Source organism: Embiotoca jacksoni, unplaced genomic scaffold, assembly GCF_022577435.1.
Source record: "Embiotoca jacksoni isolate LCO1_2020_lvr unplaced genomic scaffold, fEmbJac1.0.p SCAF_18, whole genome shotgun sequence".
NCBI lineage: Eukaryota > Metazoa > Chordata > Actinopteri > Embiotocidae > Embiotoca > Embiotoca jacksoni.
Window position 1 is genome coordinate 8499958 of NW_027185318.1, and position 21328 is coordinate 8521285.

A 21328-nucleotide genomic window follows, 5' to 3' on the forward strand; every position below is an offset into this window, starting at 1 on the left:
ACTTTGGTTTTAAAGCTTGTTTGCCTGCTAAAAGAAAACACTGCAGTCTTCTTTTTTTTTTTTTTCCAGCACCACGGGGAAAACATTGAAAGCAGAAATCCATTAGTATTGTGTAAATACATGCAGCTGAAAAGCGATAGTCTTGCAGTTGCTCAGGGTGGGCTTGACACAAAGAAAACAACTGAATATATGCAAATATCCTAAGAAGTGTCAACCCTTTAGTTATAGGGCAGTTAACTGCATGTAAGAAAGTGAAGCAAACTCATTTAAAGGCTGTTTAAACTGCATTTTGCATTTTGTCATCATGATTTTAGTACTTTTACTGTGAATTTGTAACTAAATCTGTTATGACCTGTTAAGATATTTTTACCCTCTTTCATACTCTTATATTATGTTGTAAATTATTTTAACGTGTCTCTTAAAGGCTAACCCGCCTAAATACTCTTTTGAAGGTTATCTTACTTGGCTAAACATTCCTGTCTGATGCAGCTGATAAACACACCCGACATTCTTTGCTCTTTTTGGCTGCACCTGAAGTGGTGCAGAATTTGCATATAGCAGGCTGCAACACACACAAACCCACGGACTCAGGAGTTAACAGGTAGGTATTTGTTCTGCTCTCTATCCTCAGTACATAGGACACAAATTACATTTTATAGAATCTTCTTTTTTCACGTGTTTTGCATATACATGTATATCTGCAAATAATCATTTCTTAAAGTCAATCTTTGGAGATTTTGAGAGAAAAATTAACAAAAATGTGTAAGTCGAATCTTGTTTTTCATCTTGTTTTATGAACATACTGTATGTGTAACAAAACTTGTCTGCTCTGTTCCTTGCAGGATTCTTTCAGCGCTGAAATAAAATGGAGAAATCCAAACAAGAGCCAGAGCTGAAAGTGTCTCCCACCACAAATGAGTCCAAGAATGTCCTTCGATTTCCAAACCCTGGAGTTACAGTAAATCAAATATTTCACGTTATTCCCCATCGTAACCGAGACATACCAACCTGTTGCGTGGATGCAGATTATTTCTACGGAAACCCATGCAGAGGTGGACGAGTGAACCAGGAGTTCAGGGGACAGCCAGCTCACGTTGCGCAGCGTGTGGAGCTGATGCAGTGCAGAGGAGCGACTTCTGCCGGGATAAATCCCCACCGTCAACCTCCCGATGGCTGTTTTCTGCATCCTCCAGAAGCCATGCAGGCTGGCATGAGAGGAGGGTGGGACTGTTGTGACTGTGGACCAGATCGGTGTGAAACAACGGAGCCTACAAACAGAGACACCACCAGGTAACTAGGAAAATTGTCATCCCAAATTTTTTTTAAATTTAGATTAATTTGACAGACATATTCAGAAAAAAGCGGTGTATTTTTTTTTTACTTTCAGAGGGGAGGACAATTACAATTCTCGGCTTCAGAGTGACGCAGAGGAGGAACTTGAGCCTCCTTTGCCGCTGAAATCTGACAATGAGTGGCAACGCTACACTCCCTTTCTAATTCCTCACCAATACATGCACAACTACGGTAAAAAAAACAAAAACAGTTGCTTTCCTTGTAATTGATTTGTTTTTATAAGTGCAATGTAAAATAGCACAAAAAGTGACAAATACAACTGTATATATTTTATTTTTCTTAATGATGAATTTGTTTCAGGTAATAACAACAAGCGCTGGAAAACATTAGACCTACCAACTGTGAGCCTGACTCGACTTAGATTTCTTGCTGTCCCACTTTGTGAGGCGTTAGTGAAGTGTTAGTGGATATATTTCTGTTTTACATTTATAATATATACACATGATACTCTAAAACTGTGAAGAAATAACATTGACAGAATTTATTTTATGTTCACGTAGTTATGTTTTAATTTTACTTAAAGGGGTGAACACAATATCTAGTATTAGGTCTATTTGACATGAAAAGAAAAAAACACACGATCAGAATTTGTTGTATTCTTTATCTTTACACTATAATATTTATATAACTTCAGTTTAAGGCCGAAGATGCTGTCTCTGAATTATTTTTTTTTTAAAGTTGACAAACAGAAATACTTTAATTGTAACTGTGGACTTTCATCCAAAAAAAACATGCACCTCAGGTCAGGTTACCTGGTGCCGCACTAGTGGCAGCCTGCTGCAGCAGCTCCCCCCTGAGAGCCCCCTTGCTGTAGCGAAGAAATTTCCCCTCGGGGATTAATAAAGTGTATAAAATCAAAAATCAAAAAAATAACATTATGAACTTACTACTCTGCAGGAGATGGGCAGTACAACCTTAACCTGGTCAACAGATACCCACCTCAGCCATCTGTTCCCTGCCAGAGCAGGAGACCCTGGAATGACCCCCAAAACTGGTAAACACAGATCAATATCGAAGAGCTCTTTAGAAATAAAAAAATGTCTGACATATATGTTATTAAAAGTTCACTTCCATTTCCCTTTTAAAATATCAGCTTTCAGTGAGATGATGCCGTCTCTGGCCTTTTATTTATTTTTCTCTCTCACTACTTCAGGCCCCAACATCAGGACAACCTGATGTGCGACAGCCTGGCTCAGGGAAGTGTCTGGGTGAACGTGCCCCAGTTTTCCGCCCCCCCTGTGGAAGGCGTCTCGCAGGTCAACGTGCTGAACCTGAGCCCAGCAGGAGCCGAGCAGTCTGTCTCTCATCCACAGGGGAAAAGAAGAACCATCAGTCTGCCCGACGAGTGCCGTGAGTCTTTTCATTCTCCCACTTTGAAGGAATGTACTTGTGCTTTGTGTGTTTGGGTTAGAATTAAACTTTAGTCAGGGTGTGTTATTAATTTGATCTTATCTCTATGAACCTGCTGAACCTGTTTGAATGCTTGATAAAATGGTTTAAAATGAAGAAAAAAAAAAAAGAAAAAAAAAGCGCGATTACTTCTCTTCCTGACAGCGGAGGGGAGCAAAGTTTGCAAATAAAAATACAAATGTGATATAATGAGGAGGAGGACTTTTTTTTTTTCACAAGCGAGAGGTCATTCTTCAGTGACAAGCATATTCCAAAAACATTTGGGGCTCGGAGTTGAAAAGCTTACATTGATAATATATTTTATAAAACGTGACGTAAGAACCAAAAACAAAAGTCAGTAACTCTTTGCACAGAAGTCAGAAAAATATAAACCCTTTTACACTTAATTATCACATCTAGTTTAAACTAATCATATTAATTATGTTGATGTTGCTCCCTTTGATCATGGACATACACAGGAACTTGTCTGTATATATGTTTGCATGTGTACACACACACACACACACACACACACACACACACACACACACACTCGTGTGTTTGGATGTATTTGTATAGTTATGGGAAGCAAACATTGTTTATATATTGACATAATGCTTTGATTATTTATTTATAGATGATTGTCTCTTTGTTTTTATGAATATTTTCTTCTTTTTATATCATAATAATCATTATTATTATTATATCATTTGCATTTTCAATTGCTTATGATAGTGTTTCTTTATGAAAATATTTGAAGTTGCCGTTTGGTGTTGAATTGGTTTGGATGTTTTGTAAAGAGTTTTCTATAGAATTCAGTGGACAAAATATGAAACCATTTTCCATTAGAAAGTGTTAAACTGAACTTTTTTTTTGAGGACAACACACATTAAACATTTCAGCAAATGTGAGAGTGTTAGTTAGTGTTTGTGTGCAGGTTATTCTCCAGCTGCAGTCAGAAAGCTGTTCTAAATCCAATGACATAACAGATGGAAGCAGTGGATACCACCAAACTGTGCAAAGCAACAGTACAAGCACTACACCCAATGTTATGTGCAGCCATGCGCAGCAGTACATTAAGGCAAAGAATAGGAGAAATACTGAAATGATCTCTTCACTCAGAGTAATTTACAGATTCTGATTATTTCGATTTCATGATCTCCCCTCTTCACAGGAAATGTTTTTATAACTTACTCTTCAGACGTGTCATCAGAGATGGTGCCCTTCGTGGACTTCCTCACAAAGCAGGGCTTTCGACCGGCTGTAAGACATCACGTCTTAACACAGACATTTTTGTTTTTTTTAGGTCTCTCAAAATCACATAAATACGTTCAACATTGTACTGACAGCCCCAACTATAATTTCACAGATTGACTTATTTGACAATCCCATTAGACGCATGGACATCAACGAGTGGAAGGACAGTTACCTAAAAGATGTAAGTCAATACCACAGTTTAATATCACATATTTGTGTTACTACAATTATATTGTGACGTAAAAGCTTTGGAAGTAGTATTTTTCTTTTTGTACTTGAATTTTCAAATGAATATTCCATTTTTGGTCTGTAGTATGTGTTCTAACTTTAAGGAGGTTTTTAATAACAGTCGAAGGTGTGTGTGTGTGTGTGTGTGTGTGTGTGTGTTTTTCACAGCCATTAACCCTGATTATTATCGCCATCAGTCCCAAGTATACGGCAGACATTGAAGGGTCTGTGGTGGACAGTCATGGTCTACACGCCAAATATATTCACTCAATGGTGAGAATGAATCTGTGGTGGAGGAAGTTTTTTCAAACCTTTTACTTCAGGAAAGGTACTAATACCACAGTGTAATGTACCCATTAGAGCAGGGGTGTCAAACTCATTTTAGTTAAGGGGCCACATACTGCCCACTTTGATCTCAAGTGGGCCAGACCAGTAAAATCATAGCATAATAACGCATACATAACGACAATATTTCTCTATGTTTAAATCATTGGTGAAGGTTTTTGGATGATAAACCCTATTTTAAGGTCTTTCTACAATAAACTAGAAACCTAAAGACCAAAAACTCAGACATCAGCCCACTGTTTATCTGCCTGGGCTCTCCTCTGCAGATTCCCTCGCGCTGCTGCCTGTGGCAACGAGCGCTTCTGCCTCCGGAGCAGACGTCGCATTTACGCTGTTTTTGAAGCAATTACTGGATCGATTATAAAAAAAAAAAAAAAAAAAAAAAAAAAAATTACAAAACGTTTGTACTCATAAACCTCTATATTCTCATAGAAATGCAATTTATGTCTTTCTGTAATTTTCACACTTAGCAAAGTCATCCGGCGGGCTGAGCTGGACCCCCTGGCGGGCCGGATGCGGCCCGCGGGCCGTATGTTTGACACCACTGCATTATAGGGAAAGGTCCTGCATTGAAAAGGGTCAATTAAAGTATGTCAGTAAAATCATGTCAGTAAAATCAGCCTCGGAGTCAATGAGGCTGATTTAATTATGTCATATTATATTCTTAGCCTGCTGATTACTTTCAAGTCTATTTCTAAGTATCTAAAATTTGCACATAAATGCACGTGAGGTAAATGTTAATAATTTCTGCCTTTGTGAAATATTTGCTCGTTTTAAATAATACATAATTATGAGAGGAACCGCTAACACTTATTTGTATTGAAATTTGATTTCAGATGCAGAATGAATTTATCCAGCAAGGCAGCTTGAACTTCAGATTCATACCGGTTCTCTTCCTTGATACACCCCAGGTCAGAAAACATGTTTAATTGAGACTGTAAGCAGTGATACGCGGGCCCTCGCATAATGCACGTCAGGGAGATAGCAGCATACTTAAAAAAAAGAAAAAAAAAAGTCATACAATGAATTGTCGTTAAAAATATTTTTAAAAATTCATACTATAGTATGTGATCCAAAATAGGATGGTCATATTATATAACTTCGTCCAAAAAATAAAAATAAAGTCATACCATAGCATTAGTTTAAATTAATTAATCATCTAAAAAATTAAGTTGAATCAACATAAAAATTAAGTTGAATCAACATAAAAAATTTGGACATGCATGTCAGGTCCAAAAAATATTTAAAAAAAGTCATACTATAGCCTAACATATGCATGTAGTCCATGATGTAAAACAAACATCATGCATGTAGTCGTAAATGTGACAAAGTCACACTCCAGGCAAGAACATGCAATCCTCCACAGACAGAGTTCCAAGCCCCTGATCGAACCGAGTACTTCCTGATTGTGAGATGACAACGCCAGCAACTGTAAAATTGTGCTGCCTCTATTGCATGTTTGTCTGACTTATATAACTTATATGACTTTTAAACATGCTGTGGAAGCACACACGGTGGTGCAATGGTTAGCATTGTTGCCTCCCAGTCAGAAGGCTACAGGTTCAATTACTGCCCTTGACATGGCTTTTCATCTACGATGTTAATGTTACCCTTTCCAGGGCGAGCTTGGAACCTGGATTTTTTTTGTCATATTTTGGACGACATGCTATAAGTATGACTTCCGTTGAAGTTATGTCATGCAGCACAATGGTGCAGTTGTCAGTGTCGTCGTCTCACAATCTTGAGGTCCCCGGTTCGATCCCGGCCTGGGACTTTCGATGTGGAATTTGCATGTTCCTGCATAAATAATAATGTAAAGTATGTCGTCCAAAATATGGACGACTAATTTATGCATGTAGTCCATGATGTAAAATAAACATCATGCATCTAGTCGTAAATGTGACAAAGTCACACTCCAAGCAAGAACATGCAATCCACCACAGACAGAGTTCCAAGCCCCTGATCGAAGCGAGTACTTCCTGATAGTGAGACGACGACACTAGCAACTGCGGAGTTGTGTGGCCTTTATTGCACGTTTGTCTGACTTACATAACTTATATGACTTTTAAACATTTTATGGAAGAAGGTACTGTGGTGGAGTGGTTAGTGTTGTTGCCTTCCAGTCAGAAGGTTCCGTGTTCGATTCTTGCCCTTGAAGAGACTTTCCATCTTGCATGTTACTGTCACGCTTTCCAGAGCGAGTCTCGAACCGGGAACCTTCTGACTGGGAGGCAACGGTGACAACCACTGCACTGTTGATCGCTCTGCCCTAACATGTTTAAAAGTCATATAAGTCAGACACAAGCATGCAATAAAGGCAGCAAAATGGTGCAGTTCCAAGCCAGCGCTGACAGGGGGCCTGAAACTTTGTGTGTGGAGGATTCTTGTTGAAGGAAATGTTTTATATTATGGACTACAGGCATAAGTTAATCATTCGTGTTATGGACGATAAACTTGACTTTTAAGTTATTAGTTTTGCAGAAGGATGCAAATTCAACATAGACTGTCAGAGGCGGGAATTGAACCAACAACCTTCGGACTGTGAGACAGCAACGCTGACAGGTGCGCCACTCTGCTGCCTAACATAACTTTAACGAAAGTCATACTTATAGCATGTCGTCAGAAATAGCACGTATATCATATTTCTTTAATGTTGTCCAAACTGTGATAAAAAGTCATACTATAGCATGTTGTCCAAAGTATGACATCATATTTTGAACGACATGCTATAGTATGACTTTTTGGTCATATTTTGGACGACATGCTATAAGTATGACTTCCGTTGAAGTTATGTCATGCAGCACAATGGTGCAGTTGTCAGTGTCGTCGTCTCACAATCTTGAGGTCCCCGGTTCGATCCCGGCCTGGGACTTTCGATGTGGAATTTGCATGTTCCTGCATAAATAATAATGTAAAGTATGTCGTCCAAAATATGGACGACTAATTTATGCATGTAGTCCATGATGTAAAATAAACATCATGCATCTAGTCGTAAATGTGACAAAGTCACACTCCAAGCAAGAACATGCAATCCACCACAGACAGAGTTCCAAGCCCCTGATCGAAGCGAGTACTTCCTGATAGTGAGACGACGACACTAGCAACTGCGGAGTTGTGTGGCCTTTATTGCACGTTTGTCTGACTTACATAACTTATATGACTTTTAAACATTTTATGGAAGAAGGTACTGTGGTGGAGTGGTTAGTGTTGTTGCCTTCCAGTCAGAAGGTTCCGTGTTCGATTCTTGCCCTTGAAGAGACTTTCCATCTTGCATGTTACTGTCACGCTTTCCAGAGCGAGTCTCGAACCGGGAACCTTCTGACTGGGAGGCAACGGTGACAACCACTGCACTGTTGATCGCTCTGCCCTAACATGTTTAAAAGTCATATAAGTCAGACACAAGCATGCAATAAAGGCAGCAAAATGGTGCAGTTCCAAGCCAGCGCTGACAGGGGGCCTGAAACTTTGTGTGTGGAGGATTCTTGTTGAAGGAAATGTTTTATATTATGGACTACAGGCATAAGTTAATCATTCGTGTTATGGACGATAAACTTGACTTTTAAGTTATTAGTTTTGCAGAAGGATGCAAATTCAACATAGACTGTCAGAGGCGGGAATTGAACCAACAACCTTCGGACTGTGAGACAGCAACGCTGACAGGTGCGCCACTCTGCTGCCTAACATAACTTTAATGAAAGTCATACTTATAGCATGTCGTCAGAAATAGCACGTATATCATATTTCTTTAATGTTGTCCAAACTGTGATAAAAAGTCATACTATAGCATGTTGTCCAAAGTATGACATCATATTTTGAACGACATGCTATAGTATGACTTTTTGGTCATATTTTGGACGACATGCTATAAGTATGACTTCCGTTGAAGTTATGTCATGCAGCACAATGGTGCAGTTGTCAGTGTCGTCGTCTCACAATCTTGAGGTCCCCGGTTCGATCCCGGCCTGGGACTTTCGATGTGGAATTTGCATGTTCCTGCATAAATAATAATGTAAAGTATGTCGTCCAAAATATGGACGACTAATTTATGCATGTAGTCCATGATGTAAAATAAACATCATGCATCTAGTCGTAAATGTGACAAAGTCACACTCCAAGCAAGAACATGCAATCCACCACAGACAGAGTTCCAAGCCCCTGATCGAAGCGAGTACTTCCTGATAGTGAGACGACGACACTAGCAACTGCGGAGTTGTGTGGCCTTTATTGCATGTTTGTCTGACTTACATAACTTATATGACTTTTAAACATTTTATGGAAGAAGGTACTGTGGTGGAGTGGTTAGTGTTGTTGCCTTCCAGTCAGAAGGTTCCGTGTTCGATTCTTGGCCTTGACGAGGCTTTCCATCTTGCATGTTACTGTCACGCTTTCCAGAGCGAGTCTCGAACCGGGAACCTTCTGACTGGGAGGCAACGGTGACAACCACTGCACTGTTGATCGCTCTTCCCTAACATGTTTAAAAGTCATATAAGTCAGACACAAGCATGCAATATAGGCAGCAAAATGGTGCAGTTCCAAGCCAGCGCTGACAGGGGGCCTGAAACTTTGTGTGTGGAGGATTCTTGTTGAAGGAAATGTTTTATATTATGGACTACATGCATAAGTTAGTCATCATTATTACAGATGACAAACTTTACTTTTAGGTTATTAGTTTTGCACAAAGAAAGTCAAAGGCAGGACTCGAACTCTGGACCTTTCGACTGGGAGACAACAACGCTGACAGCTACACCACTGTGTTGGCTTCCATAAATTGAACGGAAGTCATACTTATTAAATGTTTTAAAAAACGAAAAAAATAGATCATGCTATAGTATGACTTTTTTTTCCATATTTCGGACGACACGTTATAGTATGACTTTTTTTTATCATATTTTGGACATGCTATAGTATGACTTTTTTTTTTATCATATTTTGGACGACACGCTATAGTATGACTTTTTTTCCATATTTCAGACGACATGCTATAGTATGACTTTTTTCACATTTTGGAAGACATGCTATGGTATGACTTTTTTTTTCTTTTTTTTATCATATTTTGGACGACATGCTATAGTATGACTTTTGCATCATATTTCGGACGACATTTAAGAAGTATGACTTTTTTGTGCAATTTCTGACGATATGCTATAAGTATGATTTTCGTTCAAGTTATGGCAGGCAACACAATGGTGCAGTTGTCAGCATACATGTTTTACATTTTGGATTACATGCATGACAACATGCATAAATTCGTCCAAAATGTGAAAAAAAGTCATACACGTCTGAAGTTGAAAAAAAAAGTCATACATGTTGTCCAAATTTATGAAAAAAAAGTCAGACTATAGTATGTCGTCCAAAATATGAAATCATGAAAATTTTAATTTCCTGTTGCCAGAAGGGGGCGCTATGACCATGACCGATTATTACCATACAGGTGTATTCAGGGCGCGACTGTACCATGTACCATGTACTTTACCATGTAAAGTTTGGAGCAGGTCAGTCCATGTGTATAAGAAGTCAAAGTCTGTAAGAGGAGTTTATTAAAATACAACACGTGCGAATTGCCAACAATGGTGACTAAATTTAAAATGGCGGACTTCCTGTTGAGTTGTGGTCATGGTGCATTGGAACTTTTTTTTTACAGCTAGATGTGATACACATGTCCACCGAATGTCATGCACGTAGGTAAATGCAGCCACCGGGGCATCAGTTTACCATTTGGTTACACCCACTCGCGACGCCACTAAAATACGTAACTTATCGCCGGCAGAGACGCGTGTACCAACTTTCATGAGTTTTTGAGTATGATAAAGGCACCAAAAAGGCAACTCTTTCGTAAGAGAAAGCGGAATAATAATTTCTTGAACAACGATAGGGCTTTTGCACCATTTCATGCTCGAACCCTAATAATTAACAGCATTTGTTAGATCAGGGTTTTGCTATTTATGTTAATTTTGAGTTTTTCATTTTTCTGACAATCCTTTCTTTTCACTCCTTCGACAACAAAAAATATCTATACACACTCCATGCAGAGGCATGTCCCTAACTGGCTTCAGAACACGCGTGTTTATCGCTGGCCGCAGGACACTGAGGATTTGTTGCTGCGGCTGCTGAGGGAGGAGAAATACATCCCTCCTCCTGTACCTGTGGAGCTCACACTCATCATCAGGCCTGTGACTGCGAGTGCTGCAGATACACTGTAAAGAAGTTCCGCAGTATGTGCATGTGTTTGATGATTGAACACATTTTATCAATACAAGTTATTGTGCGGATTGTATTTTAAAATGTCAGACTTGATACAGTGTAAGTCAATAACAGGAAATGTTCAAAGTTGTACTTTATCTCACGTGTAATTCTTTTCAGATGTTTCAATAAAGGCCTTTTCTTCTATCTGTACAGACCTTGTGGATTTTGACAGAGCTGTTAAGTTCTTGACTTTTTAAGTAGGACTGTTTTCACATGAATTCTGGTTTTCAAACTAATACACATGGCTGACCCAGAAACCGTCTTTACACACGGATTCAAACATACAGTCATCATCAGTATGTTGTTAAACTGTCTAACTTGCATTGATGCAAGACCAAACGCCAATTTGATTCTTGTGTTTTGCCCGAACATGATAAAGTGATTTGCATTCTCCCATGTGAGCACATTGGAGGGGACATAAGATATTTATGAGCTACTACGTGATAAAACTTGTTAAAGACAGTTTCCCTCTGTGTTGTTGTCCATTTCTCATCTTGAGCGCCTGATTTGTTGTTCAGAGGGCAGATTACGCTGGCAACCAGCAGGGGAGCCCAATTCGGCCGAGTGATCGCACACACCCTTCAACCGCCAAAAAAGGCCTGCCGTAGCGGCTGGTGCGCAGAGCTCCAGCTAAGAATAACCTGGATCTTCTGAGGGATAAAGTTACAGTGAAGCCTCCCTGCTCTCCTCTGACCTATACCCATGTGAGGCACCAATAACACTGAGTGGGATATTCTGTCTGTTCCCCCTCACCCTAGCCAGCCCTGTGCTTAGCTTGGCTCTTTTCTCCCCTGCGTTGCTTTCCTTTGCTTCACCGTCCCCAGACCCCCTTCTTCAATGCTGCCGCACTGCCAGCACCAAATTCCCCAACACCTGTAAGCTCACAGTTTCTGTTTGATTTTCCATTTTCTTCCTTTTTCTATCTTGGAGAAGTTCAACCTGTGGATGACATGGGTCAGGAAACAAGACTGTGATCCCCAAGTGGAAATGGAATAATGAACTAACTTGGACTTTTTTTTTTTTTTTTTTTTTTACTGAAAACTTCATGCTGATTGGATCTACTGAAGCTGTCACCAGTCAGTTCTGCATGAAGAAGCTTTGTCGCCAAATCAAAACATTTAAATAGTCTCCACATCACCATGGCTGAAGGTAAGACTGTAACACCTGTATCTTTAACCATGGTTGATTAGATTAACTGCACATTACTTTTTGCTACACTGAAAAAAAATCCAAATAGATAAATGGTAATGTAAAGCTGTGTCTTCCTGGGAAGATGTGTTGAAAGTCGGTTGCTATAAATACAAGATATCATGTAGCCAGAGTATTAGCGTCGCTCTCCTGTGACAGACGTGACCGCTGCTGCAGCTGACTTCTGGCTTTCCAACGGTGGCGCTAGAAGAACTCGTGTTTTGCTTATGTAAAAGTACCAAATCAGTATTGTAACTGCTTCTACTTGCATTCTTCAAGGTGTCGCAAGGACAAGTATGGATTCTGTAGTGAAATGTTCCATAACATATTATACTAGTAATACTGATGGATTCAGTGTGTAAACAGCATTTTACTGCTGCAGTAAATGGAGATGAATCTAGTTGTAACGACTATATTATATTCCATATTTATCACAATTAGCAAGGTTAGTCTAGTTGTTCCCAGTCTGAGGCTAGTCCCCTCCAAAAGACACAACATAAATAAACAAGGGACAGAAAAATAAATCTGACCGACAATTTATTATCGGTTTTTAAGACTAAACTTTTGGATAATTTGAACTCTTCGGGGCACAAACAGTTATTAAGATGTAACCATATGGCAGGTTTACAATGGGAAGTGCTAACAATAAACCATTCATGAACCTCTGAAATGTGACAAAGGACCACAGGCAAGCAAAGAGTCTCGTCTTCTCAGGTGTCACAAGCATACTGTGTGAGGAAGTGAATCATGAGTCAGACATGCTCAGAGTTCATTCACTGTTTGAAGGTGTCTCTAACACCCTGGCTGCAGGTCCAAGTTGGAAAGTACAGCAAAACAGATAGTCTCACATACTGTCAGCTGATGACATTCATTTAATATGAATACATGTGGATAATCTTACTAATGAAATTACAATGACAGATGATTGCTGCCTTTTCTGAACTTTAGTATGATGAGATGTTACAAACATTGTTTACAAAGTTATATCTTAACAGCCTCATATAAATGGTAGAAATATATCACAAAGTTTTGCTAAATCATTGTTTATGACTCATTGAGCTGTATCGTCAGCCGTTTTCACAACTGTGTCCTTACCATGAGCAGTGTGGTCCGACATGAGTGCACAAGTTTTACAAGGAACAGTTTTGATGTTTTCATGAGTTTTTCTGCTTTTAGGTATGTAGGTAGGTAGGTATTTACTTTATTAATCCCCGAGGGGAAATTAAAAAAAAAAAAAATGATGCACTAGTTCATGCTTTTCTCACTGATCTGAAGCTCGGCTCTGTTGGAGAAGAAATAAAAAAAAGCATGTCATGTATTTCCGTGCTTTACAGTTCGGAAACGCGAATCAAAACATGGTGCCAGCTGTGGAGTCAGATCAAACCTCACCACACACTCCTGAGGAAACACTTTCTTTGAGATTTTGAGCAGTGAACTCTTAATAAATGAGGATGACATTCAAAACTTTATATTTGCTAATACTTATAGTTTTGAAAACTACTTTTCGGGTTGTTGTTTTTTTTTTTTTTAAATGAAGGACGATGATAACACAAGCACAAAACATTTGTACAATTGACACATGCTTCTTTGCAGAATTGTATGTTGCCGTTTTCTTTTCCAGGATCCAACCGATATCCCTGTGGCAGATATGATATTATTTTTTATGTGCACATAATATAAACAAAACATTTTCAAAAACAATACCCTAAGATTTGTGAGGGAGATACAGTAGGTACTGAAAGGAACATTTTACTGTTAAAAAAAAAGTTTCAGTGCCCTCTGGTGGACAAACTATGCCATTCTGACACAATATTTGGCACTTGGTGCAGTTTCTTGCTGCTTATAAGCAGTCATATATGCCAGTAACTATATATATTTTAAAAGCTGATATTAGCGTATTTTTTGGTATAGCCGATTTAACATAGCTCCAAATGTGCTTTTTAGCTGCTGAATAACAAAAACTCAAATAGAACCAATGTTCCAGTGTAGTAGCTAAAGCAGTTAATAACAATATAAAAAAGAGGTCACAACCATAAATAGTTTGACAAAAAAAATCGAATATATCAGTGACTTTTGTATCTCCATGTTTTTCCGAATAGGAGCCAAACCGGCCTCCTCCACTGCAGCCAGAGGGTCCAATGGAGCAGCAGCACCACAGACGAGCTCGCTCAGATCAATGGGTCTGGGGCTCCTTGGGAAGCTGAAAATGTCTGTGGAGTTGCTGATCGCCCTGGCTGCTCTGCTGTCTTGGGTGGTTGTAGGTGTGGTGATGTTTAACTTAGTGGAGTACAAGGCTGTCCCTGGTAAGTCTAAAAAAAATATGTATCTTTTTAAGAGTTGTCATTTGAGTCCCCAGATGTGCAGGATAATCAACACGTTTGTCATTACTGACGTTTATAGACGTTCAGCAAATCATCACGGACCCTGTTCAAGCTGTAAACGACGCTGTCGATGAAGTCTCCAGGCTGCTCAATAAGTTTCAAGGTGGGACATTCAAGCTCGACAAAAGTAGTTCATTTCTAATTGTGCATTAGTGTCAACATTGTAATGCATGATTTGCTTCTTTTTTTCAGAATGTGCCCCTGATTTAAGTGACCCCATGTCTGTAGCCACCTACGCAGCTGAGGAGATATCGGTAGCAAAAGACGGATTTGTTCAATATTTTTCAGATGAGGAAGGTAAGACAACTTAAAATCATAGGCACATGCATGAGAAAAGAACATTTTAATATAAACATGAAGTAGCCATGTTGCTAATAATCTTCCTCCAAACCACAGGGAACTCCTACCTCAGCTACGTTGACCCTGTGGTCATTGGTAGACGAGCTTTCCATTCGACTAGTGATTTCATGTGTGGAGTGGTGGGCTCCTTCAGGGACACACTGTGTGCTGTTGTCGATATGATATTGGATAACATACTCGATATAAAGAAAGGTGTGTATTCCATATTTTGATAAATAGATAATCATTTTCATACCTGTGATTGTTTGCTTACCTTGTTTCACACATAATTAAATAACATTAAATAATCTGTCTTCAGAGAGTCTAACCTTGTGATTAATTCAGATAGACTTTACTGGCTTTTAACTGCCCGGTTGAAGCATCATAATTATAATTATTAGAACAATAATAACTCTTTCCCTCACAACTGCCTGTTTTTATCCTCAGGAAAAATGGATCTTAGCCACATTGATCCTGTCGTAGCAGGCAGAGGTTTCTTCAGTGTTACTAACGAGTTTATGTGTGAAGTGGTGGGCTACGTCCAGGGTGTGCTCTGTTCTATATTGGACACTATACTGGATGTAGTGAAAGGTATTCGCTCTCCCTTGTTTAACCTGTAACCTCTTAACATCTAAAAAAGACAATTTAACACAGTTAATGGAGGTGCCTTTATGTAATATACTGTATCTTTGCTAACCACTTCCTGTTTGGGTTTCTCAGGAACCGCTGACGTCAGCTTCATGGACCCTGTGCCAATTGGCAGAAATATCTTCAACATTACAAACGACACTGTGAGTGGAATCGTGGGCTACATCCAGGACGTGTTCTGTGCCATCTTAGACACTGTCCTGGATATAATTAAAGGTACATCCTCCATATTTTATCCTTTGTTTTGTTTGTGGTTCGATATCTACATGCTATATTATCATGTCCATATAACTCGAATATTTTAAAAATGATATGAAATTGATTACTAAGTCAAGGTTATTACTCATTAAATGTTAGGTTGTGTTTGTTTCAGCCCGGTATCATGCCAAAGCATGTAATACACCTGCCAGTCCACCAGAACATACTGTGTCAGTGTCAAGTTTTGCCTCACATAGGCGTGAAAGGGACACGTTTGACCTGGGTCAAAGTAGGGGGTTATGAGATGAAGTACAAAGAATGATAAAGTCGGAGTAGGTAGGAGGTCGACGGTGGTTGGATGGAACAAACACAGGACTTTAACCCACACGCCTGGTATTCGAGTCTGTGAGAAAGCAAAAGTCAATGTGGATTTCTTTTATGTATGGGAAGTTACATAGATAACGCAGCATATTTACCTTCTGTTATGTATGTGAAGTAACTTATTTGACACGTGATATTACTTCTGTAAAATGACCAATGCCCAAACCATTCTCTCTTCGTAACCCTAGTCACCAAAACCTATGGTACCTTATTTTTCATGGCTAGGTGAGACAAAACTTGGCAGCGTAACGGTATTATCTAGTGAAGTGAAGGGTGTATTACACAATTGGAGTGACATCTTGTTGGTTTATGTAAACTGGACTAAACTGTTTACTAAAGTACAAATTTAGAGGGTAATCGTCAGCTAATTGTAACCCTGGAGGCTTGTTTTTGTAGTGAAAATGATCAAATAACTGACCACCAGCTTTTCCTGTTGGTCTTTAATTGTCTTTTCTCATGTCTATATAACAAGGTAACACTGAATTTGAGGAATGAAGTAACTCACTGGAGCTTTGCCCTGAATGTGTGCTGTTCTTGCAGGAATCACTGACATTAGCTTCATTGACCCCGTGGTTATTGGCAGAAATGTCTTCAGTGTTACTAATGACTTTGTGAGTGGAGTAGCGGGATACATCCACAATGTGCTCTGTGCAGTCTTGGATGTGATACTGGATACATTAAAAGGTACAGTATCTGCCAAGGTCTTTGACCTTTACCTCACCCATGTGTACCATTAACATGCACACAATCTACTGTAGCCTTTTCACAACCTTCATGAGCCCTTTTTTTTCCCCTCTGTTCCTCAGACATCCAAGATGCTTTGGGATTCAGTCCCATGTCAGTTCTGAAGAGAACAGCAGAAATCACCACAGAACAGATAAACATGCTTGTGGGCTACGTCTCCACAACACTGATCGGTGATGAAGGTCTGTTTTAACATACCAGCTCGATCTCATTACGTCACTACTCCTGGCTTTTTTATGAAGGCACACAAATGTATGAAAATAAATCAGAGCAGATATTTTTGGGGAGGAGCTTTTACTTACCGTGTGGTGTTTTGATTATTCAGGGATCATGCCTGAAGTGTCCATTGACCCCATGAAGGTTGTGGAGGATGCTGTGTTGGAGTTCTCGGACAAGAAAGATTTGTTCGTGGGTTACATGTCAAGCATGCTTGTTGGTGATCAAGGTATGATGGACTATATCTGGTGTGTTACTTTTATACAAGAATGTCCTATCTTTTAAAACTGTTCATTAGAAAACTGTAAAAATAAACTGACACCTTGATTTTTTTTTTCTTTTGTTTCATGTGAACGTGTCGTCACTCTGGGTGTAAATATAGTAACAGAAAAAGGTTTAACTTTTTAATTATTGTTTTGTTGCACCTAGAAACATCTTAACAGATTATTGCTGTCCAATATTCTGAGACACACTCTTATGAAACCATATTTGATTCTTTGTGCTTAGATGAAACTGTTGCCTCACCAGCTATCAATTTGGTTCAAAGAAAAGGTAAGAAATTACAATATTCCTCTTGATTTTTCAGAAAATGATTCAATCATTTCAAAACAAACTAAATCCCTTTCTTTATATCATCTTTGAAACGTAGGTGAATTTCTGCCTCCATTTGAAAAAGGTAAGGAAGTATCTCAATCATAAATATATTGCACATGTACACATGTAATGTACCTTCTACAGGTGCAATGTGTGTTGCCAGAAAATAGAATGCAGAGACTTGCTGTGTTTATTTCCAGATGTGTTTCTGGCCTTTTAGTGAATGTTCACACTGATTTCTGTTTTTCTTGCAATGTCAATGTCATGCAAACTGTTTTCAAGTCTGCCTTTTGGTTTTGGTATGCCTCACTGTTTGGTGGAATACAGCAACCCTGAAATACTATGAAACTGTGTGTCAGTCTGTTTAAATCAACTCCATCTGTACTTATTACATTTTGGCATGAAGAAATATGCGTCATCTATATTTTCATAAACATCTGTCAGCAAGCACTTTGTTATGGATGTGCTGATTGCATTGCTCTCTTTCAATTTCACACTGACAATTTGTTGCAACATTTTACAGGAATGTGCATTCATGTTTGCTATGAAGTTGTTTTTTGATCCGGTCATCATGTTTTGTCTCTAACTTTGAAAAATAAATTCTCTGCAACATTATGCATGATGACTCATCAATAATGTGTCCTCTGGAGCTGCATTCTCTTGTTGCTTTTTCCTGCATCTTCTGTACGACTGACTGACATCTGTATTTCAACTATTTGAATAGCTGTCATATATATTTGGATTGTCTGAACTGGATGACGTGTTTTTTTACGTGGACTATTTCATTCTACCTGTGCATAAAATCATACAAGTCTACATCACATGTTTGAAAAGTTAGTACTTAGAATATTCAGACATTTTGCTAAAGAACTACCCTTAGCCACTTTTTCAGGAACTTAAAATACCTTCGTTTTTAAAAGCTATCTCTGCAATTTTCTGAGATTTAAGTCTAGCTAATTTATTATTGGTATAGGTAATTTGAAAGATTTGTAGAAAGTAAGCAAAATGTAGCCTTCAATCCCTGTGAGCTATTTTTTTTAAAAATCATAAGCAAATGAAGAAATTCACAAACTGCAACATGTGGTGTACACTATCCTGTATACTGTGTGGTCATTGTCATTGACGCCATTTACCCCCATTAATTTCCTTCTGTACCTTAACATTCATTTGGAGCCGAGAACATCAGATAAGAGAGATGACCATTGGTTCATGGTACAGTTACAGAAATCATGGACGCTGCCGAAGATGAAGCTGCTCCTGCTACAGAGATAAGTGAAGACTCAAAGATGGAGGAGGTGGATGCTGGAGCACCCACTGAAACTGCCAGTGAGGCAGAGGAAGATGATGGTATTCACATGTTCTTTTTTTCTTTAACAGTCACATTAATTAGCTTGAAGATCAATAAACGGGCACTAAATTGTTTGCTATCACGTCAATAGTGAAGCATGGCGACCTTGAAGAAAAAGAACCATCACTGAAAGAGGAGGAAATCCTTGATGATGACAGCAGGGAGGAGGAGGAAAATGTTGAGCCAGAAAAGACTGTTGACAAGAAAGAAGAGGAGATTAAAACAGCTGCAGAGCAACTAGAAGAAGAAGACAAGGACGAGAAGGGTGATGGTAGAGAGGAGAAGGAATTCAAATTAGAGAAAGATGAAGAAGAAGAGGGAGACATGAAGACAGAAGAGGTTGTGGTGGAAAAAGAGGAGGAGACACAAACTGCAGAGGGGGCAGCAGAGGAGGAGGAGGAGACCACAGCAGAAGAGGTTTTGGTAGAAGAGGAGGAGGAACAGGAAACCAAAATTGAAGATGTTTTGGCTGAAGATGAGGAGGACGAGCAGGAGAAAGAGAAGGACACCAAAAACGATGATGTTTTGGCTGAAGATGAGGAGGACGAGCAGGAGACAGAGGAGGACACCAAAAGTGAAGACGGTTTGGTAGAAGATGAGGAGGAGGAGACCAAAACTGAAGACTTTTTGGGAGGCGAGGAGGAGACCAAAACTGAGGATGTTATGGCAGATGAGGAAGAGGAGGAGACCAAAACTAAAGATGTTATGGTAGAAGATGAGGAGGAGGAGACCAAAACTGAAGACTTTTTGGGAGGCGAGGAGGAGACCAAAACTGAGGATGTTATGGCAGATGAGGAAGAGGAGGAGACCAAAACTAAAGATGTTATGGTAGATGAGGAAGAGGAGGAAGAGGAGGAGACCAAAACTAAAGATGTTATGGTAGAGGAGGAAGAGGAGGAGACCAAAACTAAAGATGTTATGGTAGAGGAGGAAGAGGAGGACACCAAAACTAAAGATGTTTTGGTAGATGAGGAGGAAGAGGAAGAGACCATAACTGAGGAAGATTTGGTTGAAGATGTGGAACAGGAGGAGGAGGAAGCAAAAACAGAAGAAGCGAAGGACACTGACGATAAATATCTTCATGCTGATGAACAAAGAGATGAACAAAACATTGAAAAATCTGACAGTGATGTCAAAGATCAATTTGAGAAAACTGACGGCGAAGAACTAGAAATAGCAGATGAGGAGGAAGAAGACAAGGGAGAACAAAAACAAGACAATATAGAGATTAAGGAGGACGATGAAGAAAAAGAGCCATCGGTTGAAAAACTTGATCTTAAAATTCTGTCTTCTCAAATGCTCGATAATGACACTGGTGCTCCCGAATCTTATGATGATGATGAGGAAGAGAAAACTACTTTACTGCCTGTTTACAACGAATACTCTGACGTCATTGATGATGGTGATGAAAATAACAACAACAGTGAGAGCAGAAAGACTGAACCTAAACGAAAGAGGAAGGCTCGTATTTCCTTCGAGAGTCTCGGAAGAGTCAGATCTCACAAAGAAGAACGCCTCAATAAATATGAGAAAGGTACAAAAAACATTATCATCACATATTCTTCATCCCGTTTTCCATTTTTGGTCATGATGATATATCTGGATGATGAGTGTGTGGATTCATGATAAGTGTTGTGCAATATCGGTGTGAATTTACATCTATGTTATGACATGACTAAAGTTGTTAAGGCCTAACAGATATCTGTTCGATGACTGATGTCACGTTTTCCTTTTGTTTCTTTGCTGACAATGTGTTTGTGAATTTGTTTTGTGGCTTTTTAATCAAGCAGAGCATCAAGTTTTAGGACAGTACATTTATTTTCTTGATAATTGATTGTGAGAGAATTATTGTTTAAAATTGTACAAAATACTATTGTTTTCTCTTTTATCCAAAACTGAGGAAGAAGGTTGGCATGAGTTTAATCACTGCGCGTTGAGTGCCGATAGGTCCAGGACCTGTTTAGCCAAGCTTAGCACAAATAGGAGAATTGGGGACACAAATGTTTCTCATTCCTTTCATTTAAACTTGAACAATCATTAAGGGCTGGCCCTCATTACAGTGATGTAAAATAAGAGTTTCAAATAACTTAAAAACAATAAATTAAACCGCTAATGATACAAGTACAAACGACAAATCAATTAAAACAGGTACAAACAGAAGCTGAGTGATACATTCAGGCTCCTGGATGTAGTTTGTAAATTATGAAATATATTCAGAGTGAAAGCAAAGGGGAATTTATGCAATTTTGGCTGCAGGAAGCCTTTACGCTAAAGATTACATTAGTCACTAACTTATGCATCCACCATGTGTTTGAAGCATGTCTATGATGTGCCTATGTGACAATCGTCAAATAACTTGTGTTATTTTCCCACACCTTTTTTTTAAATCTCTGTAAAAATTATATAATCTAAAGTGGAAAGAAAACATTTGAACTTGAGCTTGTTTGAATACATTTTCATCTCAGTTTGTAATGCC

General features: G+C 39.0%; 2 protein-coding genes across 17 annotated transcripts in view; both read left to right on the forward strand.

The window, feature by feature from the left end:
* Positions 1 to 74: 74 nt before the first annotated feature.
* LOC138200098 (uncharacterized) lies at positions 75 to 10983 on the forward strand. Its single transcript, XM_069152553.1, has 10 exons — positions 75 to 601; positions 843 to 1290; positions 1388 to 1524; positions 2251 to 2347; positions 2507 to 2703; positions 3917 to 4005; positions 4112 to 4180; positions 4396 to 4500; positions 5409 to 5483; positions 10602 to 10983. The coding sequence occupies exons 2-10, from the start codon at positions 866 to 868 to the stop codon at positions 10770 to 10772; spliced, it is 1365 nt and encodes a 454-aa protein (XP_069008654.1). The 5' UTR covers positions 75 to 601; positions 843 to 865; the 3' UTR covers positions 10773 to 10983.
* A 538-nt stretch (positions 10984 to 11521) lies between these two features.
* Positions 11522 to 21328, forward strand: part of LOC138200095 (trichohyalin) — a 30236-nt gene continuing 20429 nt past the window's right edge. For 9 of the 16 annotated variants that reach the window (XR_011178386.1, XM_069152536.1, XM_069152538.1 and 6 more), the window contains exons 1-15: positions 11522 to 11964; positions 14103 to 14306; positions 14404 to 14487; positions 14577 to 14681; positions 14781 to 14936; positions 15171 to 15314; positions 15444 to 15587; positions 16491 to 16634; positions 16757 to 16876; positions 17020 to 17139; positions 17293 to 17304; positions 17418 to 17462; positions 17560 to 17586; positions 18723 to 18851; positions 18944 to 20386. Coding sequence is in view for 15 of the 16 variants with exons in the window: in XM_069152536.1 (XP_069008637.1) it covers positions 11955 to 11964; positions 14103 to 14306; positions 14404 to 14487; positions 14577 to 14681; positions 14781 to 14936; positions 15171 to 15314; positions 15444 to 15587; positions 16491 to 16634; positions 16757 to 16876; positions 17020 to 17139; positions 17293 to 17304; positions 17418 to 17462; positions 17560 to 17586; positions 18723 to 18851; positions 18944 to 20386 (2887 nt within the window). In the remaining variant the exon portion in view is untranslated. The remainder of the gene's footprint in view (positions 11965 to 14102; positions 14307 to 14403; positions 14488 to 14576; positions 14682 to 14780; positions 14937 to 15170; positions 15315 to 15443; positions 15588 to 16490; positions 16635 to 16756; positions 16877 to 17019; positions 17140 to 17292; positions 17305 to 17417; positions 17463 to 17559; positions 17587 to 18722; positions 18852 to 18943; positions 20387 to 21328) is intronic. The other 7 variants (XM_069152548.1, XM_069152550.1, XM_069152549.1 and 4 more) reach the window with 5 other exon arrangements.

Excerpts from the sequence above, each read along its gene's own strand:
- LOC138200098 (XM_069152553.1), top strand. The coding sequence starts at position 866 with ATGGAGAAATCCAAACAAGAGCCAGAGCTGAAAGTGTCTCCCACCACA. Across the intron at positions 1,291-1,387 it reads ACAAACAGAGACACCACCAG|AGGGGAGGACAATTACAATT; the intron begins GTAACTAGGAAA and ends TTTTACTTTCAG. Across the intron at positions 4,501-5,408 it reads CCAAATATATTCACTCAATG|ATGCAGAATGAATTTATCCA; the intron begins GTGAGAATGAAT and ends ATTTGATTTCAG.